At 35.7% G+C, this 21,562-nt stretch overlaps 1 protein-coding gene across 1 annotated transcript; it reads left to right on the top strand.

Annotated features, from left to right (window-relative positions):
- Nucleotides 1–7,313: 7,313 nt before the first annotated feature.
- Nucleotides 7,314–19,503, top strand: LOC112503814. Its single transcript, XM_025107808.1, has 3 exons — nucleotides 7,314–7,939; nucleotides 14,537–14,617; nucleotides 18,710–19,503. Exons 1-3 carry the CDS (start codon nucleotides 7,540–7,542, stop codon nucleotides 19,120–19,122), a joined length of 894 nt encoding a protein of 297 aa, XP_024963576.1. The 5' UTR covers nucleotides 7,314–7,539; the 3' UTR covers nucleotides 19,123–19,503.
- The last annotated feature ends 2,059 nt before the right edge of the window (nucleotides 19,504–21,562 follow it).

The following is a 21,562-nucleotide window of genomic DNA, read 5'->3' as shown; positions in this document are numbered from 1 at the left end:
ATTACAAAAATTCTCAATGTGTTCACTGACCTCATGTTTTCCCTTCAAAAGATAAACCCACACTGCACGAGTGTAATCATCAACCACAGTTAARAAGAATTTATATCCTTCTCTACTCTGGATGTGATAAGGTCCCCAAACGTCTAAGTGAATAAGTTCACCTAAACATCTGGATTTATGAATACTAGTGCCAAATTTCTCACGCGTTTGTTTCGCCTTGTGGCATATTTCACAAGGACCACTACTTTCATTTCCAATATTTAATTTGTCCTTTAAAACATGTAAGACTTGATCAGCAGGGTGACCAAGTCTACTATGCCATAATTGAGATGAGACGAAACTAACCATACCACAATTATTTGAAGGGAAAGAAACATTATTGATTGGATTTTGATCAAAAAAATATAGCCCTCCATCCTGACTACCAATCCCCACAATGTTCTTCTGCAGATAATCCTGAACATAACATTTTGTTTTATCAAATTTTATGCAAACTTTGCTATCTCTGGCGAGCTTATGGACAGATAAAAGATTTACGTTAAACTCAGGGACAACAAGAACATCAAATAGAGTCACATTGTTTGATAACTTCAAATTACCAATTTTATTTATCTTAGCCTTAGTACCATTAGGGTGACTAACTTTGAGATTTAAATCAGTGACATCAACAACATTTTCTAAGTTTAAAGAACTGAAAGTCATGTGTTGATTGGCTCCCGAATCAATTATCCAACCAGAAAAAGAATTTTGGAACATACATGCCATATTGGCAGAAGCTCCTTCAGAGGTAGTTTTGGGATTGATTAAATTCAAGATCTTAGCTACCTGCTCTTCAGAAAAAGTAAAAGACGACTTTGGAGAAACAGAGTCAGGAATAGAAACATTTGCAACATAGGGTCTAAAATTTTGATTTTGAGGTTTAAAATTTTGGGATTGAAATTGAGTTCTGGGACGGTTCGGAAAATCTTTTGGGAAACCTATAAGTTTGTAGCAACGCTCAATAGTATGCCCAGTGTTCCCACAATGTTTGCAGACAAGATTGTTTGGACCCTTTCCTGGTTTTTTTTTATTTTCAAAACTTTTGCTAAAAAAGGCGGAGTTTTGAGTTTTAGAACGATTTTGGCTAGAGTTAGCTCCCCTATGAGATTCCTCCCTAGATACAAGAGAAAAAGCAGTTTTAACGGAAGAGAGAGGATCTCTGGTTAAAATATTGCTTCTAATAGGCTGGTAAACATCATCAAGACCCATAAGAAATTGCATTAGTTTAATGAGCTGACTATGTTTTAAAAAATMATGTGAARCATTGCATGTACAGGATGGGAGCTTTATAAGGGCGTCAAACTGCTTCCAAAAGGAATTCAGCTTATGGTAATATTCTGAAACTGACATGTTATTTTGATTTAGAGAATTTATCTTTTGGTAAAGATTAAAAGTCACCGACCCATCCACCTTATCGTATGTTTCCTTTAATTCCTCCCATACTTGGGAGGATAATTTTGAAAAAACYTGTCCTAGAAATAAATCCTCTGTCATGGAGCTTAGGATCCATGACAGGACAACCGAATTACACCGATCCCACTGTTTTTCAAGGATAGGGTCATTTTGAGGACGAGGACAAGAGCCATCAATAAAGCCTATTTTATTCTTAGTCTCTAGAGCTAAGATCATAGCACACGACCACACACGATAATTCTCAGTTCCGCTTAGCTTGAAAGACAGAATAGAGCCTCCACTAGTGTCGCTAGGGTGCAAATACAGTGGGTCTCMAAAGTCTAATTTTGTGACTCTGGATTCCATTGGATTTGAYGGGCTAGCAATGACAAGAGGAGATTCCATAAGCAACGAGGAACACACACACGAAAACAGAAACTGAAATGCTTAAAGGCAGGATTCCTAAAACACTTTATTGTGCTAGGTCAAGCCAACAAGTCAGTTTCTCATAATGAAAAAACAAAGGCACACAAGAACACAGGGAGAAGCTTAATACAAAATCCTTTAACAGAATTAAAGGATAAAAATAAAGCCAGATAACAACCACCAGAGAAGAGAAACAAAATTATAAAGGAAATAACAAATCGAACTTATCAGAGAGTTCCAGGATGTACCTGAACAAATGAAAAAGGGTTARTGTAACCATTAATACCAGATCTGAGACATATCAGATCTTGACTTTCAAAGCATAACAGTAGCATATAACGAAAAAGAAGCAAGGGAACACAGATATGAACATACATTTAGAACATATATCTGAATCAAAGAAATTATACATGTATTATAAATGGATCTGGAAATAAGGACTCAGATCCTTAACAAAAAACAAGATAAGGACATGCACCAGCCGAATCTGGAAGAAATGACCAGATCCTCAACAATAACAAGATAAAAGGAAATATGAAAATGCATTTTAATCAGATCTGGAAATAAGGACTCAGATCCGTAACAAAAACAAGATAAGAAGGACACCAGCCGAATCTGGAAGAAATGACCAGATCCTCAACTGACACATAAACCGAATCTGGAAATGGGACCAGATTCTCAAGCTAACAMAAAAGACGGACCAGATCTTGAAAAGGGACCAAGAAGAAAGATACTCACCCTTACAATCATTTCTGGAAGACACCAAAAAATAGAAGACGAAGAGGCAACAGATGGTGAACGAATCTGTCAACGACCAGATCTTGAAAGAGGACCAAAAAAATGGTTCATACCCTAACAATCACTTCTGGAACAAAGRAAAAATAAGAAGATGAAAAGGCAACCGATATCGTGGATGAATCTGTTGTATGATGGCATAAGGCACACCAAACATTGATGATTCGAACCAGTCATGTATCTAACAAGCGAGGTAAACACACAGCCTAGCGTAAGGCTCTGATACCATGTTATTTTCCAAAACTTCAAACATCTGAATATTAAAAACAATATAGATTCTTTACAACAACTGAAACAGAAACATATTGACTACAAATATATCATCTAAATCTCTAGCACCATTAGATCTAAGAATAAAGGAACAAGAAATACTAACTCAATGTGTAGATTTATTAAGATCGAAGGCTAATCTTTTATGAAAACAGAGAACTAAATTGAGAGAGCTCCTTGAGTAGGTGAGAGAAATTTAGAGAAAATTTGAGTTGTATATGAGTTGAGTCGGTCAAATGCCCCTTTATATATATTTCAGATTTGACAAGAAAGGCCCTTGAAGATTCTCCTTTAGTACTCCGCTACCCTTGGTTAATATAAAATAGTGAGGCGCAGTCCATGTATTGAGTTATCAGCAACCTTTTCAGCAACTTATATATTCTACCCTTATCTGTCAAAGATTAACAAACAAGGAGTTCAAAGCTAAATTAGTTAACATGATCACAAGTCAAGATTGGAATATGAATGACTTTTAACAATATTGATTAACAACTAGTTAGGTTTACATTTGTATGTTTCTTACTGTATGGTTCAAAATTGATTGAATAAATATAGGTTTGTATATTTGTTCAAATAGTTTTCCTCAAGTATTTCATTGTAATTCTCTCAAATATTTGGCACTCAAACAATCTGATTTTATAACTCTCCAAGATCTGAATCAATACATAAATGACTACAGTTGTTGGTGATATCATTCATGTTCATATGTGTTGATTATTAATTGTAAATCTATTTGCTTCCACCATGCTAATCATAAGTCAATTCATCGAGAAATATAGGATTGTTTAGAAAGTATTTTGGGAACGTGCTGGATCCAGACACATATATGTTGAATTTTGGGAACATGATTAGGGAAATTAATCGATCGGGGAGAAATCGTTGTGCCAGTGAAGAAAAGATCTGAGAAACTTTTAGGACTTGAGTTGGTGTTTGCAGCTAGAATTTGGAGGTTGAACACCTAGAAGGTGGATTAGCGAGGGAGAGAGGGGTTGGAGATGGTTGAACATCAAGAAAGTTATGGGTTATAACGTAATTTGTGCAAAAATGAAGGAAGTGCAGTGGTGATGCGGAGTGTTTGGGGGAAGGGAAGATGATGGTGGTGCTCGATGGAAGGAAACTATAAAAAAAACAAAAAAAGGGGGAAGAAAGGAGATGTATGGTAGGAAGTCAGTGTTGCTCATGTTGAAGGAAACAAAAAGAAGGCATTGGAGATTGGTTTTGATAATGTTGGTGCTTGGTGGAATGAAAAAAAAAAAGTTGCGTTCATGATTTTGGTGTTGTTGAAGGTTTAGGACCATTCCTGAATTTAAGGTCACCGGAAAGAAAGAGGAAAAGCTATGTGTGTGTATTTATGTTGATATATATGGTGAGGCTCAGGCTCAGGGAAAAACTATAGAAAATGTATAGTATGTATATGTGTATACAAGTAATTTCTAAGTAATTTGTTCAGTATAGACATGTGCATAATATGCATACTCGTTCCTAACATTTTATAGGTCCTAGACGAATGTAAAAACAGATCACATTGCAAGAAACAAGACTTTTAGCAATGATTTTTGTCGTTGCTAAAAGTCCATTTATCATTAGAAAGAGTATTAACAACAACATGTCGTCGCTATAATTTGTGTCAGAAACATGTCATCGCTAAAAGACGCATCGTCAAAGCTCAATTTTCTTGTAGTAACCCTCGGTAAGTATGAAAAAGATTCAATAAATGTTTTTCATTGATATAAAATTGAGTACAGGAAATGTTAATAATTTACTAAGGAAAAAAATCTTATTTATCTTTATTATAATAGAGTACTTAAATTTACGTACTTATTATTAGGTAATCTGAAACCTAGAGTATAGAAGCTGTGGTTGATACATTTTTTTTGTAAAAAGTAAGAATTTTTGTAGTTCATAACAAGAAATATGTGTTATTTTGATAAAAATAGAGAATTCGTGTGAATGAAATAATCGTGAGGGTCAATGAGAGATCAATAACAGAGAAGATTATTAAGGTTTTCTTGACAAGTAGACAAATGAGGATCAATAAGAATATGGAAGATAAGATGATCCATTGAAATCCAATAAAAATAAATAATGAATTAAACATATAATATGCAAGCTTAACAAATGGTTGTTTGAGCATTTAAATAGAATCTTGTGGTATGGTGGAATCTCAATGAAAGATACATAAGTCAAACAATTGATGAAAATATTTAAATTTTATTTTCCTTCTTATTTTTGCTCAACTAAAGTAAGATGTAAAGATTAAAAGTTTATGGAACATGACATATATGAGAGAGGTTACTAAATGCATCTAGTAGGGAAATTTATTGATTAATTACAAAACCATGAAACTCCTCATAAATCATAAGAACAATAGATTGATTGTCAGACAACAGTAAGATATTTTTTGTAGAAGCAACAATAGTTAACAAAAACAATTAGAACGACATAACCATATAACAATAGTCAATAGAAGCAGAAATACATAAAAATATCCAACAAAAATATATAGCTCAAACACATGATCTTAATGTTGAATTGTTGAAACACGAAAATAGTCAAGCATATAGAGATAGCAATAGCCAATGTCATTGGACCTTGCTGGAGATAAAAAAATTAGAGAGACGATAAACAATAACATATATTGAATGACCAATTAATTTTTTTTATTTTATTCTCAAATGCAACTAGTTGATATATTTTTGGGCCCTTATTATCCACTAAATTCTTTTTGCCTCTTATTATATACTACAATTTTTTCCTTCAAATTATTAAATTTTTTTAGACTACATATGTATGTTAAGGGAAAAATTTGGGCCCCCTGATTTTTTTGAGACCTAGGCGTGCGTCAGTGCCGTCCTCCCAAGGGACGACCCTGATAATATGCATACGTGTATGGAATCCAAGAAGTAACTTCAAGCATTTATATACACGTTTGTATATCATATATATATATATATATATAGATATATATATATATATATAATTACCAAGGCGTTTCTCAAGTTCTTATTTTTAAGGTTTTTCCATAAACATATCCTCTCCCCTGTCTCTCTCTCTCTCTCTATATATATATATAAGTATAGTATAAACATATTTTTTGATTTTTTAAGAAAAATGAAAAAATTAAAAGACTGAAATACCCTTTATGTAAGAGATGAAACTTAACACATGTTAGAGTGAGGGACTAAAACCACTCAAAATTGCAAATTGTAATAATAAATCAACTCTAAGGATCAAAACCAAGATTTTCAAAAAAAAAAAAAAAACAACCGGACCAAAACTAAAGTTTAGTCTTATATTTATTTTTATTTTAAGACTAAAATGAGTAAAAGATGTAAACTATATAGACCAAATTTGAATTTACTCGATAATAATACTAGAAAAATAAACATGGTGGAATGAATCAATATATCGGGAGTTAGTAGGGATGTATGCAGGTAGGGTTGGGCGATTTTTAACATTTTTACAGCTCAACCTAATTATGGTAGTTTGGAAAATCTCAACTCAACCCTTACAGGTTAGGGCGGACTGGGTTTGGTTAGCGGGTTACTAAAATTCATAAAGTTGGCAAATGAAATATGATAAATAATACTAAAAATATACCAAACAAAGTACGCAACCACAATCCTATAGCAAGTAGAAAATGATTTACTCACAGACTCACAATAACTACAATCCGGTAGCAAGTAAGTCACCACAGTCCCGTAAGCCGTAACAAGTAGAAAAGGATTCGAGAACTCGAGAAGCAGAATTGGGAGTACAAATTGGGGACGAGAATGAGAGCAGTCCGGTCGGCAACAAGCGAACAACCAAGTCCGATCGGCAACAAGCCAACAACCACAGTTCGGTGGCATTCGGTAGTCATGATTTGCATATTTGGGGATGCTAGACGAGTAGACAATAGGAGAACGTGAAGTCGAGAACTGAATCAGTGAATTGAATTGGAGTATTGGTACTATTGGACTTGACCTAGACAATAGTTGGATTAAGTTTGGGCTATAAATTGGACAAGGGATACATGTATTTAATATTTGGGTTGTACATTAGACTACAAAATATATATATTTTTGGGCTGTAAATTATAATTTTGTAAACATCATATATATATATATATATATATATATACATAATTTTATTAAAATAATATATATTAGCGATGGGTTGACGGTTTGGGTTGAGTTGAATTATGTTGACCCAACTTCAACCCTTCTAATTAACGGTTTGACAATTTAACAATTTGGTGGTTTAACAGTTGGATTTAATTGAGTTGTTATTTGGGTTTTGGGGGTGAAGGTTTTTTTTACACCCTAGGAGTTAGGTAGTTCATGGGCTTCGTTTATGCGCGCAGATCATGTATGGATATCATCCAATAATAACACTTTTGTACATTAACGAGAAGATTACTAAAAAACAGAAACAATTGAAGCATGGTGACGGCCGCAGCTGACCTCCATCAACAAATCAAATTAAGATTCATCTGTAATTCTCAATATCCTCAATTTCTAGGGTTTTAATTGCCAGCAGCTCAATCTTCCTCAAATTCATTCGTTAATTATCAAAAACCTCCGTCAATTTTTACGCCCAACTGCGGAGATATCGGAGGGTTTGCAAGTAAAAGATATGGCCATCATCGGAGACGCTTTACGACAAGCATTCATGCAGAAACACGAATATGAGAGTCTACGTGACGAGGATAAAGCTTGGATTAAGCTACAAAGACCGATCTTGATCTCTGTTTTCTCCTTCATTACATCCTCGATCTTCATTGCTACCATTATTAGCTTGAAGATAATGTTCCCAAGTGATCCTGGTAGGCGACCATTCTGCAAAGATCTGAGAATCCAACCTCTGTCGATTAATTTTAGCAGTATCGAGACTGCGGACATCGGTATCCGTGGTGAGGACCGCGTGGGCGGTGCTTTTTATCTTACTGATCAAGAGACTGTTGATTATTATTGGATGGTTGTGTTTGTTCCCTCTGCCATGGTTTTTGCATTGTCCGCGGTATATCTTGTTGCAGGTGAGTAAGTGCTTGGCTGTCCTTTCTCTGTTAACTGTTGTTTAAAATGTCCATTAGAACTTAACAATGGGGAGACAACGTGTTAAATGTTTTCCGGTGTTAGCATAGAAGGCTTTTTCAACGTAATATACTAGTTAACACTTAACAGGTTAGGCAAATGTTTATCATACACATCTAGCCTTAGGAAGCAAGGATGCAGAAGGCACAATTCATTTATAGAAATTACCCTTCTTGACGAAGCAAATCTGTGGAACTGGATTCACGTGTTAGGTGATGTTGAACTACTTGTTTATGGCCTATGGTCTTTAATTTTCTGGTTTATAGTCTAGTTCATCCTTGTATGTGAATCTGTATATGTTAGCCATCTGCATGTAATAATGGTAATTAGTGGATCTATACGATCTTTAAGTTGTGATTTTGAGTCTCTTTAGGGACATGCCTGTTGACTGTTTAAAGAAAAGCTATATATACTTATATAGTGCTGGGTTCAAGGGAGAACCCTAAGGAGAACGGGGAAACCTCCCTCTATCAACCATCGATCTGTTTTAGTCCAACGGTTGTGAATAATAGGATTGGTTACATTTCCATAACTAAATCAACTATTATAGGGGCAGTCAAGTTTGAATCCGAGTAAATGGTTGATGAAGGGTTCCCTCGTTCTATTTCTTTTAGCTCTCTCTCTTGAATCTCCCCTCTCCCTCTATTTTTATATGTGTGTGTACATATCCCGTTTTATAAAACTACTCACCATTTCCTATACATTTCTGGTAGATTTTTAATGGTTGATCAAACAATCAATCAAGAGGTGCACAGGAAAGGACTGTCGAATGGTGTTCATTACATATGGATATTTATGTAGTGGTGATTCAGACAAGAAAACTGTAGTAGCATTTGAATTTTTGATGATAAGATCAATAAAGAAGTGCTACCTTCTTTCCAAGAAAAAGATATGCTACCTTTTGGCCATCTCTTGAAGGTTTCAAGAGATGGTGTGTAGATACTAATGATTGTTTTTCTGCTATAAGACACTATGTGCTTAATCTTAGAGAATGATTACAGCCAGAGGTAGCTAGCTTACTGAATAACATAACATAAGTAAATAGCATTATAAAATATATTTATTAGTTATGAACAAAAGAGGTCAATAACTAAGTTAACTACTTGACTAAAATTCACCCACTCGCCCTTTCAACATCCTTTTCTATAAAGAGTAAATTCCCTCTTCAAAATGAATTGGGAATATGGTGCTTAGTAAGGGGTCTTCCCTTCTATGTGGCGTTCTTGGAATAAGCATTACTTTGTCAGATCAAGCATTTTACAACCAATCTTCTACCTTAAACGCAAGACAACTTACAACAAATAGCCCTCAAGTCAAACCAAGTTACAAGAGGATTAACCGATTAGTAGGGCCTTATATCCGTTCAAGAGGGGTTCCCATGAAATATAAGGTCATCTTGAGTAATACATCTACATGAATATTGAATAATAACTACCATGAAAAACATGGCTTATGGTGATTCATTTATCAATTGAAGTCACCAAGTTTTAACCTAAGACCTTAGGTGAAAAGATTGGTAAAAAAATGTATGCATCGTGACAATGATTTATCTTGGTTTGACTTACGAATTATGCATCACTATCAACTATGATTTATGAGTGCCACTTTGGTAATAGGTGGAAGGGTCTGGGGTATAGTGCTTTACACTTGAGATGATATTAAGTTAATGGGGATTAGGAGATATCATGAGGAATCTTAATGCCATCTGAAAATATATTAGCAAGGCTTGTATGTGCATGAGTATGGTTTAATGCTTATGCAAAGGTGGATGCATTGCGACGGCGCATAAATAGACAGAATATACATTGTGACAACGCATCAATAGACAAAATATGCATTGGGAAAATGCATCAGTAGAAAAATTATGCATTGGGACAACTCATCGATAGACAAAATTAGATGCATAAAAAACTTTGATAGTTACATTGTTTGTGATAGATAGAACAAAAAGTTGACCTGTTGGTGTCATTTGGGAGAGGAAATAGTTAAAGTGTGCGTCTTTGGAGCATGTTTATAAGGAGCCATGTTGTTTTCTTATGGAAAAGAGTGTGGGGTGGATGGATATCCTTTTATTCCCGTGAAGGATGACAGAGAAACAATTTGGTTTCATGCCAGGTCGATCAACAATCAAGGCCATTCACATCTTGAGATACCCCATGGAGAAGTATAGGTAACATAGCAGGGATTTACGCATGCTGTTCATGGATCTGGAGAATGCGTAAGATATTGTTTCACGAGACGTAATGTGGCAGAGTTTGGAAAAATAGGGGGGGTCCCCTTGAGTATCTCAAGGCGATACAAAATATGTATGGATGATCGATGACATGTGTTAGGACGCTTGGGAGTGAGATGGAATATTTCCCGATGTAGATAGGCTTCACCAAGGATCGACACTAAGCCCATTCCTATTTGTTGTGATTTTGGATGAGATCTCCCGAGGGATCCAAGGGAGCGTTCTAAGGTGTGTGCTATTTGTAGAGACATTGTGCTACTAGCAGAGTTCAAGGTTGAAGTGATAGAGAGGTTGGAGTAGTGGAGGGGGGCTTTGGAACCATAAGGCATGCGCATTAGTTGCTCCCAGACCAAATACTTATGGTGCAATTTCAGTGGGGAGAGTATTGACAAGGGGATGAAAGTCAACATTGGGGGACAAATGGTACCCCAAATGATAGTTTCAAGTATCTAGGATCCATAATCCAAGGGGGGGGGGGTTGATGTCGAGGATGAAATAACATATGCTTGAGGACTGGGTTGCTAAAGTGGAGGGCTGGGTATTATGTGACAAGAAGGTCCATTAAAACTGAAAGGCTTACTGGGTAGCATCAGACCAACTATGTTGGATGGGTCAGAATGTAGGTAGACATGGAAGGCTAATGAGAGGAAGTTGGAGGTTGCAGAAGTGAGGATGCTTAGATGGACTTATGGGCACACCATACTTGACAAGATTCCAAACAAGGTCTGTCGGGCAGTGTTCGGTGATGCGTGCATCATATATAAGTTGAGAGATGGAAGATTGTGGTGGTCTGGCAACGTTTGTAGGAGATGGAGGATGACTCCTGTAAGGAGGGTAGAAAATGTGAGGGTCGAGGGGGTAAAGAGTAGCAATATCTCGAGGTGGACCTTAGATGAGCAACTGATGATAACCATGGTGGCTTTAGGAATTTATGAGGGCAATTAGCGGAACCCTTGAGACGCAATATTACGGTAGTAGACTGGGGGTGGGCTCCTAGATGGGAGCAAGAGATCTAGAGAGCTAGAGGATGAGGGTAGGGTTAATTAACGGCAGTTAGACCGCTTGAATCCTAAGGTTAGACTAGGGGTGGGTTTTCTACCTTGGTTTCGTGTAAGTGCATCTGTTCGTGTGTTTTGTTTGTTTGATTTTTGGTTGCTTTTCTAACTTGTTTTTTCAAAATGTGGCACTGGCTTTATTGTTTTAAAAAAAAATTCAAAATCTTTTCTTATGTTCTTCTGCGGTTTTAATACGTATCTCTTTTTTCCCCACACCATGTACTAGTCAGGGGTCTTCACGATAACAATCGCTCTACTCTTTGGGTGGAGGCTTGGTTTGCATACATCTCACCGGTCTCCAAACTCTACCTTCGGGTGGGATATACTGTGTTTGTTGGTTTGATTTTTGTGACTTGTTTTTTTGAGAAGCGTGAGTGATGTCCTGAATGGTCTCTTAGTAGGTGTGTAACACCCCTAAAATGAGAGTAAATTTAAACCAAAGTATCAAATATGAAATCACCAAAATAGGGAAATAGTATAGTGTTTACAACCCAATTTATAAAGATGATAAATAACAATCTACTAATCTAAACTATTCCAAGTCTTAGATTATACACGGGTGTCTCTATCTTCTCCCAAAAGAATCTTGTCATTGTATAAGTAACGCCTATTGACCAAAAGCTATCATCCACAAAAGTGCCTCTATCGGCATCCCATCCCTCCGTTCAAGACTTCGGATCCCCATAGCTAAGAGAACCTGATATACATATCATTTTAAGAAAAAGTGTTAGGCTTAAAGCCTAGTGAGAACAAACAGTTATAAATAACATAAATAATCAAAACGGTGAGAATTTATAACTCCGATTTAAAACTCAAGTCCATTATTTTCCAAATGAGACCATAAGGTTCAATACACATCTTGCGATGACGGGGAGACCCGGTTTCATGGCTATGGTGGAACACCAAAAGTAGGCCACAGCTCCATGTTAAGGGCGCACACTAAGGATCAATAGCCAATGGCACCAACCAACCGTAACTCAAAGTTTACGGCCCCCGGTGATCCTAGGTATACTCATTCGCTAGAAATTATATTATGCTGTCAATGGCTAGTATCCAGCTCCGAAGACCCATACTAAGTTGCCCTTGAGGACCCAATGCGTATTTCTAGTTACAAAGGGAAGACCGTCTCACTTGAATATACCTAGTCATATAACCATATCCTATAGATATCTCAAACTTTACCAAATATGTATTATTTGTTACCAATCATCAAGTGGCAAAATCCCCTTTTATCAACAAATTCTCAACATATGAACTTTAGAGTTTTAAGTTCTAAAACTCATCAAGACTTGGAAATAATCACCTCCTATGTAGTTCAAACCTTTCCCCACACTTGTTTTATCAAAGATATGAAAGTCCCAAAATTTCCATTTTTGACCTAGATGGTCCAAAATCAACCAAATGTTAAATAGATGAAATAAAGGCTTTAAGGAACTAAAATACATCATTTTAACATGTATATGGTTTTGATAAAAGTGTAGGATGTACTCACAATACTAGGTTTTGGTGAAAACCTAGAAAATCAAGAAAATGCTTGAAATGGAGATGAACACTTGAATCTTAAGTCCTAAACATGGATCTTAAGTATTGATGATGAAATCCTCCTAGGAAGTGGTGGAAGAGGGTCTTAAATGCTCCCCTAAATCGCCATTAATGATGAGGAGGAAGGAAGAAATTTGGGAAATAAATGAGTTAGGTGAGAATGATGAGAGTGAAAACCCAAAAATCGGCCCTTATTCCGCTGGCCAGTGGTCTAGTTAATCTAGCGCTGAAAATAGCCCGAGCATTTTGAATGCAATCGAACAGTGCCTGGCGCTAGTTTCACCGCTACTTAAACTAGCGCTTAAACTAGCGCCAAAACTAGCCCGACCCACTGTTTCGTTCTTATCAGTTCAATTCCTTGAAACACTAAAATGCCAAAAGACCTTCAAAGGAGCTCAACTTCAATACTAAAGAACGACATTTTAAAGACGAACTCAAATTAAATAATAGTAACGAAAATTTCTGGTGTTACAAGGTGTCCCCCTTTGGAGTGGCTCATGGGTTTAGGTTGATTTGGTTGTGTGAGTACTGCTGATGAACATCATATTCACAAAGTTTGTTGGTTGAAATTACATTTGTGCTGACTTTGTAAATAACCAAATGGTTGTTGAGCAGATTTTAGTCCCTCCACACACACCAAGAGAGAGAGAGCATAAAAAGACTAACTAGCACAGTAATTCGAGATATGAGCAAGCACACACACTAGTTAGAGATCTGCTTCTTTCGTTCCCTGTATTCTATTTTAAAATGCCTGTAAAGAGAATAACTTGTTAAAGAAGAATGAAATGACTAACAAAGAATTTGGGAATGATGCGAGATAGAGAGAGATAACAAGGGAACAAAGCAGCAACATTCCTACAAAGAAGTTATAGTTATTGTGGTGTCTTTTCTTTTTAATGCATGAAAATCCAAGTTTGTTGAAGTACCAATTGTGAGATGATGATTGTGTTGGACTATTGGTACATTTTGTTTCAGGAGCAAATAAGCATGCATCACCTAACATTTTTCATACCAGAGGTGGCATTCTAAGGGTACTATAGTTAGGTGCTTCTTTTTGCCAATGAACTGAGTACCACTATACCTAAGCCACAATTGCCACGAGCAAACATATTAATGACGAGGAACGCATTTTTGTTATGCTACTAATACTTAAAGGTAGTTTTATAGTATGATGCCTCCTCAGATATCAAGTCTGGAAATAATTGTCAAATATCTGAAGATTAGAATTCAATAATGTTTAGGTTGAAATGAGATCGCTGCTACTTAAGTTAATAAATGTTTTAAATCTTACATTTATCTTAGATGGAAGTGCTAAATTGGGAAATCCTCTGGATATGGTGGTTTCTGGTAAGTCTGGATGAGACATGTAGTTCTAAATATTAAACTTGATTGAGACACAAAACAGTTGCTTTCAAATTTAGGAGTGCAGATGTTCATTTGTTTGGAGTGCAAATTGGATTCATGGAAGTGATGTATATAGAAATATGTACAACATGCATTATGGAGTTTTGTTACAGTGAGATTATTTAATGCTGATTTCATGCTCAATATGTGAAGCATCTATGCTAGTTGCATTTATATGGCTTGTTCGTTTTTGTATGATTGCTACTTCACTATTGTTAAATTTTTTTGCATGCTTTTATCACTTTTTTTCCATTACTGGCGTAAGAATTCAGCATTGTGTTTCAATCAGTAAAAATGATATGCAGGAATAACCGTAGCTTATGCTGCTCCAACGAGGCATGGATGCCTGAAGGTGGTTGAGAACAACTATTGTGCTTCTAAGAGAGGTACCTCTATAGTTTTTTGTCACTTGATTTCTGCTTATATTGAAGTCAAGTTCTTTGGTTTACATGCAATTTGGTTCTTATGTTGTATGAATACCTTACTGCTAGTTTCTGGTTGTAAGGTATGATTCATGGTGACATTTTTACCCTGAATTAGGCCAATATTGAGCTAATTGATTGGCCAATGGAACCAGAGGGTCATTGGCCTGGCAGTACTTGGGTTAGCGGTAGAGCCCAGCATTCCAGGAGGTCAAGGGTTCAAACCTCACCAAAGGTGATGAGTGTGTGAGTATTTTCTGCATACAAATATTATATACTTCAAAGAATAGAACCCAAAAAAAGTTGATCTATAACAATAATAGAAGGTTCCTTTGAGAAGGGTATTCCCTAAGATATCAGATATTGAACTACTATAGTCATTTGAATTTGTTGGTTGGGTTTCATGAAACGTGGGGTGATATGTGTAGGGTTGGGTGTCGGGATAAGGAGCCCCTCTCTTCATCTTTATCTTGTTTTTTGGCTGGTAGGAGTTAGCACCTGAACTTCCTTTGTTTGGTGGCATTTAGGGTTGCGGAATTTGTTTTTATTTTATTTTTATATACCGACAGCCTCTTGAACCTTTCTTTTATGAGGATAACTTCCATGGTCTGTAAGCAAAGTAGTTTGGCTGACAAATTCTATCAGGAAGTTCACAAGATCTTTGGTTTCTGTGGAAAATATTAACTCAACTTCAATGACATCTTTAAAGAAATTATCGGGCATTGACGTCTGTTTCAACATATTGAATTGGATCTCTACCAGACTACCTGTGTAGCACTATGGATTAGATTCACTAGTTTAGTTGTGTACACTAGTGATGGAAGAGTGCTAAACGTATTTAGGTGAGACAAGGAGCATCTCATTGATGGACGAATAGGGCGAAGTTCTTTGGCCGCAACTTTGATTGGCCCTTACTCAATTGGATATCAAGAATGCTTTTCTTCATGGCTCTCTCAAGGAAGAATTATATGGAACAACCACCTAGATTTGTTGTTGAGGGAAAGTATGTTGACTTTTGAAATCCTTATATGGATTGAAGCAGAGTTCTCGAGCATGGTTTTGGAAAATTCAGCCAGCTTATTCTGAAATAAGGAATGCAAAAGTGTTAGTCCGATCATACAGTTTTCTAGAAGTGATCGAAAAATCGGGTTATCCTACTTGTATATGTTGATGATATTGTGATCACCGGAAGTGATGGTTGAGGCATGTTAGAACTCAAGACGTCTCTTCACTCTCACTATTGGACAAAGGATTTGGGACCACTGAAATATTTCCATGGAGTAGAGATCATGAGAAACAAAAGGGGGGGGGGGGTCCCTCTTATCAGAGAAAATTATGTTCTCGACCTTCTAAAAGAACATGGAAATTGGGAGCTAAACCATGCAGCACTCCGGTAACTCCTAATGTGTACCCAAGAAAGGATGAATGAGAACCAGTTCATGACCCTGAGAGGTACATATGGCTTGTTGGAAAACTTAATTACCTTACAGTAACATGCCTAGGCATTGCATTTGCAGTCAGTGTCGTCAGTTGATTCATGTTTGCTCCAACAATTAACCATTGGGCCCGTCTAGATTAAATTCTTTGTTATCTTAAAGGCGCTCCCGGTCGACGATTGTTTTACAGATATCATGGTGATGCCAAGTAGAATGCTTCACAGGCCTAATTGAAGCTTTTTCCGATGCAGGCTATGGTGGATGCATGGATGACAAGAGATCCACCTCAGGGTATTGTGTGTTTGTTGGAGGAATTTTGGTTTCATAGAGGAGCAAGAAATAGAATGTGGTATCTCAGTCGACGGCTGAATCAGAATATAGGGCAATGGTTGTCTCGATTTGTGAGATAGTATGGATACGTCAACTACTTAAGGAAATTTGCCATGCGCTTGCATTTTCATCAAAGTTGTGGTATGATAACAAGGCAACCCTTCATATTGCTTCAAATCCTGTTTTTCATGAAAGAACTAAGCATATCGAAATCGATTGTCATTTTGTTCAGGACGATATTGAGGACAGATTCATTGCAACAGTACATGTTCAAACAAAAGATCAGTTAGGAGACATTTTTACAAAAGCCGTGAATGGGAACCGTATTGACTACACTTGTAATGGGCATGATCAATATCTATGCTCCAGCTTGAGGGGGAGTGTTACGGAATTAACAAGAGAAGAAAACAAGATCCTTTAGATTAGGAGATTATTGAGATTTGATTTCCCCAAACCCTGTATAAATATATGTCTTGCACATTATAATTTGCATCAAGAGAAATACGACTAATTACACCTAGAAAGGTATTTTTTTTTTACTCCTAAAGGGCTTTTACTATAAATGATTTCCTGAGCCACCTAATAGTTTGCATTCCACTAAGAGATTTAACAAGTTACAATTATTAGTCATTTGTATTAGTCCCCCGATAAGTAGTGTTAATTTGTTTCGAGATAGTCTTACCAAAAATTTACTCTAATATTCAGTGTTCCTTGAGTTATCGTAGTTATCGAATTACAACCCTAATTCTTTCCAGCAATCACACTAGATTTAACTTGCAACCACGTTCAAACTCCCTGCATATTTTGGTGCAACTTTCTTGCATTTGTGTTCCTTTGGATAATGAGGAGCAATAAGGCAATCCTTGAAATCAGAATCCCTCTCTTTTCGGGAGCTTGGGCTCGATTGAGTCAAAAGTCGAGTCAAATGCTCAAGGGTACAACTATATTTTTACTGATATCAGAAAATATTCACCCACATTCCACTTAGGGAGCGTTTAGTTTGATGGAATGGTTTTGAGGGATTTGGATTTCCTGGAAGGATTTGGAATTGGAGGGATTTGGATTTTGAAGGATTTGGAATCTTTGGTGCGTTTGGTTTGTAGGATTTGGGATGGATTTGGATTCTTTTATTTTATAAATAATTTATAAATACAAATCATAAATAATTATAAAAACAATTAAATTACCTCTTTACTAATTGATTATTACAAAACAAATGTTTCTAACATATTTTGAAACATTATTATATACAAATCCGACGAAATCCCATGTGATTTCAAAAATCCTATGTTTGTGGGATTTCAAATCCTTCAAACCAATCATGGGATTAGATTGGAATTTAATTCCAAATCCCTCAAAACCAAACGGGACCTTAGTTATATGTGACTCAAAACCCCAATTCTCAGATTACTTATGTAGGTTCAGGTCCAGCTAACGTCTTTGCTGCAATCACTTGCATTTTGAGGCTTGTGATTTGTTTCTGCAAATTTTCACATGATGTATGTTATTCTTAAAGCAACTGATGAATTCAAGAAAATGTTCAAGTTTTAGGTGTATTTGCTCAAGGTGGGAAGTGGGATCACTTCCATGGTCAAAACTGTGATTTTAAAGATTCTCTTTTTGCCTTGGAATCTTGTGATTTTCTTTGAGGTGAAATTTATTTTATGAAGACCACTTAAGTTCCATTTATTTCCAATCCCATTTTATGCCTAGTGCCTGCATGTTCACACAAGTGTTCGTTTATGCAATTATTTCTGCCATTTAATTAGTCAATTTCTGTTTAACCTCTTATATCTATTGTTTTTGTGTTGGTAGAAGTTGCGACTCATATCAGCAATAAACAACTGCTGAAAACAAAGTGGACTTGCCACTAAACAATCATTTTAGTCTACAAGACTTGTCATCTGCGGTGCTAAGCTATTATATGAAATTTGTTTATAATGTAAATGGTTTGTGTGGAGCATTTGTAAAGGTGATAATGTTGTTAACCATTAGTAAATTCACCAATGGATTTTGTATGTTTTTCCTCTTGATGTAATTTCAGTAGAACAGTAATGGTACCAAATATGGGGCTGTCAATAAGTAGTAGGCCTAATTTCTTTTTCTCTCTTCTGCTTCCATATTCATACTGTCACTGTAGTCCATGTTGAAAAGATAGTTTTCACACGAGCGTAGATTTTCTTACCGTTAGATGTTCTTCCCATAGCCTGCAACCATTCTGTCTTTTCGGAAATGTGAAAGTTAGTTGGTGGGTGAGTTTTAATGACGTTGATGCATTTGTGGTTTGCAGGAGGAGTTCGTTGTCTATCCATTCTAAACTTGGTGTTTGCCATCACTTTTGGTCTTCTTGCACTGTTTCTTGGTTCAACGCTGCTGACACTAGGGAGTAGGTGCTCGATACCCTTGTTCTGGTGCTATGAGATCGCATCATGGGGACTAGTTATTCTGTATGGTGGGACTGCCTTCCACCTTAGAAGGAAAGCAGCCACGGTTCTGGATGAGAGCGAGTTTGGTGGGCGTAACCTTGGGTTAGAAATGTTGGAAGCGGAATTCACACCAGATGTAGAAAGACGAGTAAATGAAGGATTTAGATCTTGGATGGGATCATCATATCTGTCCTCAGATGAGGATGAGGATGAGAATGATCCAAATGCTTATCAACATTTGTCGCGGACTAATTCTACGAGTAGGCAAAGAGGGTGAAATTGAAGTCAACTTTTCATACTTGGTGCAAAGAAAGAGAGTAATCGAACGACTACTACTGACTGATGGAAGAGAGGAAGAGAAGCAATAGCAAAGCATCGATAATGGAGGGAGGCAGACAAACAGAAAGGGTTGCTGATTGTACAAAACTTAATACCATGTGATAAATCAAACTTCATTTTCCACTGGGATAGGCATAGGGCATAGAGGCATAGGCATAGTAATTGCCATTCTCATGATGTTGGTAACATATTATCTTGATTTGAAATCGGGTGGCTTCATTCATGTATGATATGCTCTGTTTTTCAAGTTTTACGCCAGGTTAAGATGAGGGAGTCACGGGTTATTTAGGAGAATAATTGTTTTGGCTGGATTTCAACACGACTATGAGAGATCTGTTTGACTTCCAAAGATCTAATGTGTAAATAATTTAATAAACCATAAATAAAAGTAATTAATCGCATAAAGTAAATGTTATCGACATAGAAAACTCAAAAAATAGGTAAATTTACGTAGAACAAAACCATGCATAGTAAATGAGCTGATAGCTGGTAAAATAACTGTTATCGAGTATTTTGGATTTGATGTTAATTGATAATTATAATCCTATATATGATGATCAAGTGTGTAAACTAATGTAATCATTTACCAAATGTTATATATGAATAACTCTTGGAATGACAAAAGATAACAAAATACCAATTTCATAATTGAGTAGGTTACCTTTTTGGTCCTTGTGATTGCCCATCACTATCAAGTTTGATCTATTTTCTAAATTAATTATAGCTTTGATCATTATAGTTGTCATTTTGTTTCACTTTTGGTCTCTCTAACTAACTCTAGTTACAAAGTTGGTTACTCTTTTTTATTTATTGTTTTTTCCATTTTCTTGTTCTATTAGATTATTCACTAAATAACGATTTTCATCTTTATGGTTTATATTTTTCCTTTTTAAAATCTTTTGTATCTTTTCATTTATAACCATTATTATATTAACTGATTATGATCATTAAAAATAAAATTTCATATTTGGTGATTTACACCTTTAAAAAAGTATTGTCCATGGTTTTAAATTGGTTAAAAAATTAACTAGAGTTAGTCAAAAGGACCAAAAGTAAAACAAAATAGCAACAATAATTACCAAAAATGTAATTAATTTAACAAATGGACTAAACTTGATAATGAGTGGTGACAACAAGAACCTAAAATGTAATCTACTCTAATTTGAATTTGAACATAATAATTTTCCCATAAATTTTAATTTGGAACATTGGATAATAATAGATTGACAATCTGATCATTCAAATTAGTCATATATTCGTTGTCTTGAGAACTCCACTACATTTCATCAACTTTTATTTGTTGCTTCCATCATGCAACGGTAAACATGGTGTTCTCATCGTATTCAATAAATAAATACTCTTGGATATTGTATTTTCTTATAAAGTTATGAATCGCGAAATAAACAATCACCACATCTTTCTGTATTGGAAAAAATAAGGAGCCATTTGTTTCATGATCGAAAATATTCTTTTTAAGACACTATACACACGCTCGATAACATTTTTAAATTGTGCATGAGCATGATCGAACATCTATTCTTTAGTTAATGCACGTCTACGTCAGAGTTTGCTAACTAATACTTTGTATTGCGATACGGAGTCACAAATCCATAGATACAGGTATATGCAGCATCACTAAGATAATATTTATCTGCAATTACATCTACAACTTAAAAAATATAAATGAATAATAACCTTTTAATGTTAAGAAAAATGATACTTACTTGATCAAGGAAACGGAAATCCTGAAGTTGCGTTACATGCAACTTCCCTCAAAACTCTAGAATCATGTGCAATGCCTTAGTATCCGGCCCATATAAACGTGAATATCATATATTAAAATAAAAAATTGTTATAACGTTTTGGTAGAATTCCTCGCTTCTACTTCCTCTATAGTTTGTTTGTTGATTACTAAGCACAACTTCATGTATCAGGTTCCATCTAGTGCACCTATAGCTCCCTTTAAAAACATCAACTATAGAAAACTTGTAGAAAATATAAAGGTTCAGAATATCAAATCAATAACATAAATCATACCAAAAATATTTCTTTGAGGTGCCTAAAACTCTGACATATTTGATGTTCCATCAAAGGATGTTGGTCTTACTATCTCTCTCGTGAATTCCATCATTCATCTCAATACTTCATGAGCACAATTGTGAATAGGCAGTGTTGAAATCTACGTTTAACCATTCTAAAGCATTCATTGTGAGCAACAATTGTCAAAAACGACGCCATTTTCTCTTCTACACTTATTTTCCTACTTGATTACAACCAATATTTTTGTTTAAAATGGTTGCATAGCATTATAAAGGCATTGCGAGATAAACTGTTAGGACTGAAAATCAGTATTAAATTGTATTCGTCTTGAAAGTTAA

Source organism: Cynara cardunculus, unplaced genomic scaffold (assembly GCF_001531365.2).
Source record: "Cynara cardunculus var. scolymus isolate 2C unplaced genomic scaffold, CcrdV1 Un_Scaffold_3896, whole genome shotgun sequence".
Classification (NCBI taxonomy): Eukaryota; Viridiplantae; Streptophyta; class Magnoliopsida; order Asterales; family Asteraceae; genus Cynara; species Cynara cardunculus.
This window is presented reverse-complemented; position numbering and strand designations above follow the sequence as displayed.

Excerpts from the sequence above, each read along its gene's own strand:
- LOC112503814 (XM_025107808.1), top strand. The coding sequence starts at position 7,540 with ATGGCCATCATCGGAGACGCTTTACGACAAGCATTCATGCAGAAACAC. Across the intron at positions 7,940-14,536 it reads CGCGGTATATCTTGTTGCAG|GAATAACCGTAGCTTATGCT; the intron begins GTGAGTAAGTGC and ends AATGATATGCAG. Across the intron at positions 14,618-18,709 it reads CTATTGTGCTTCTAAGAGAG|GAGGAGTTCGTTGTCTATCC; the intron begins GTACCTCTATAG and ends TGTGGTTTGCAG.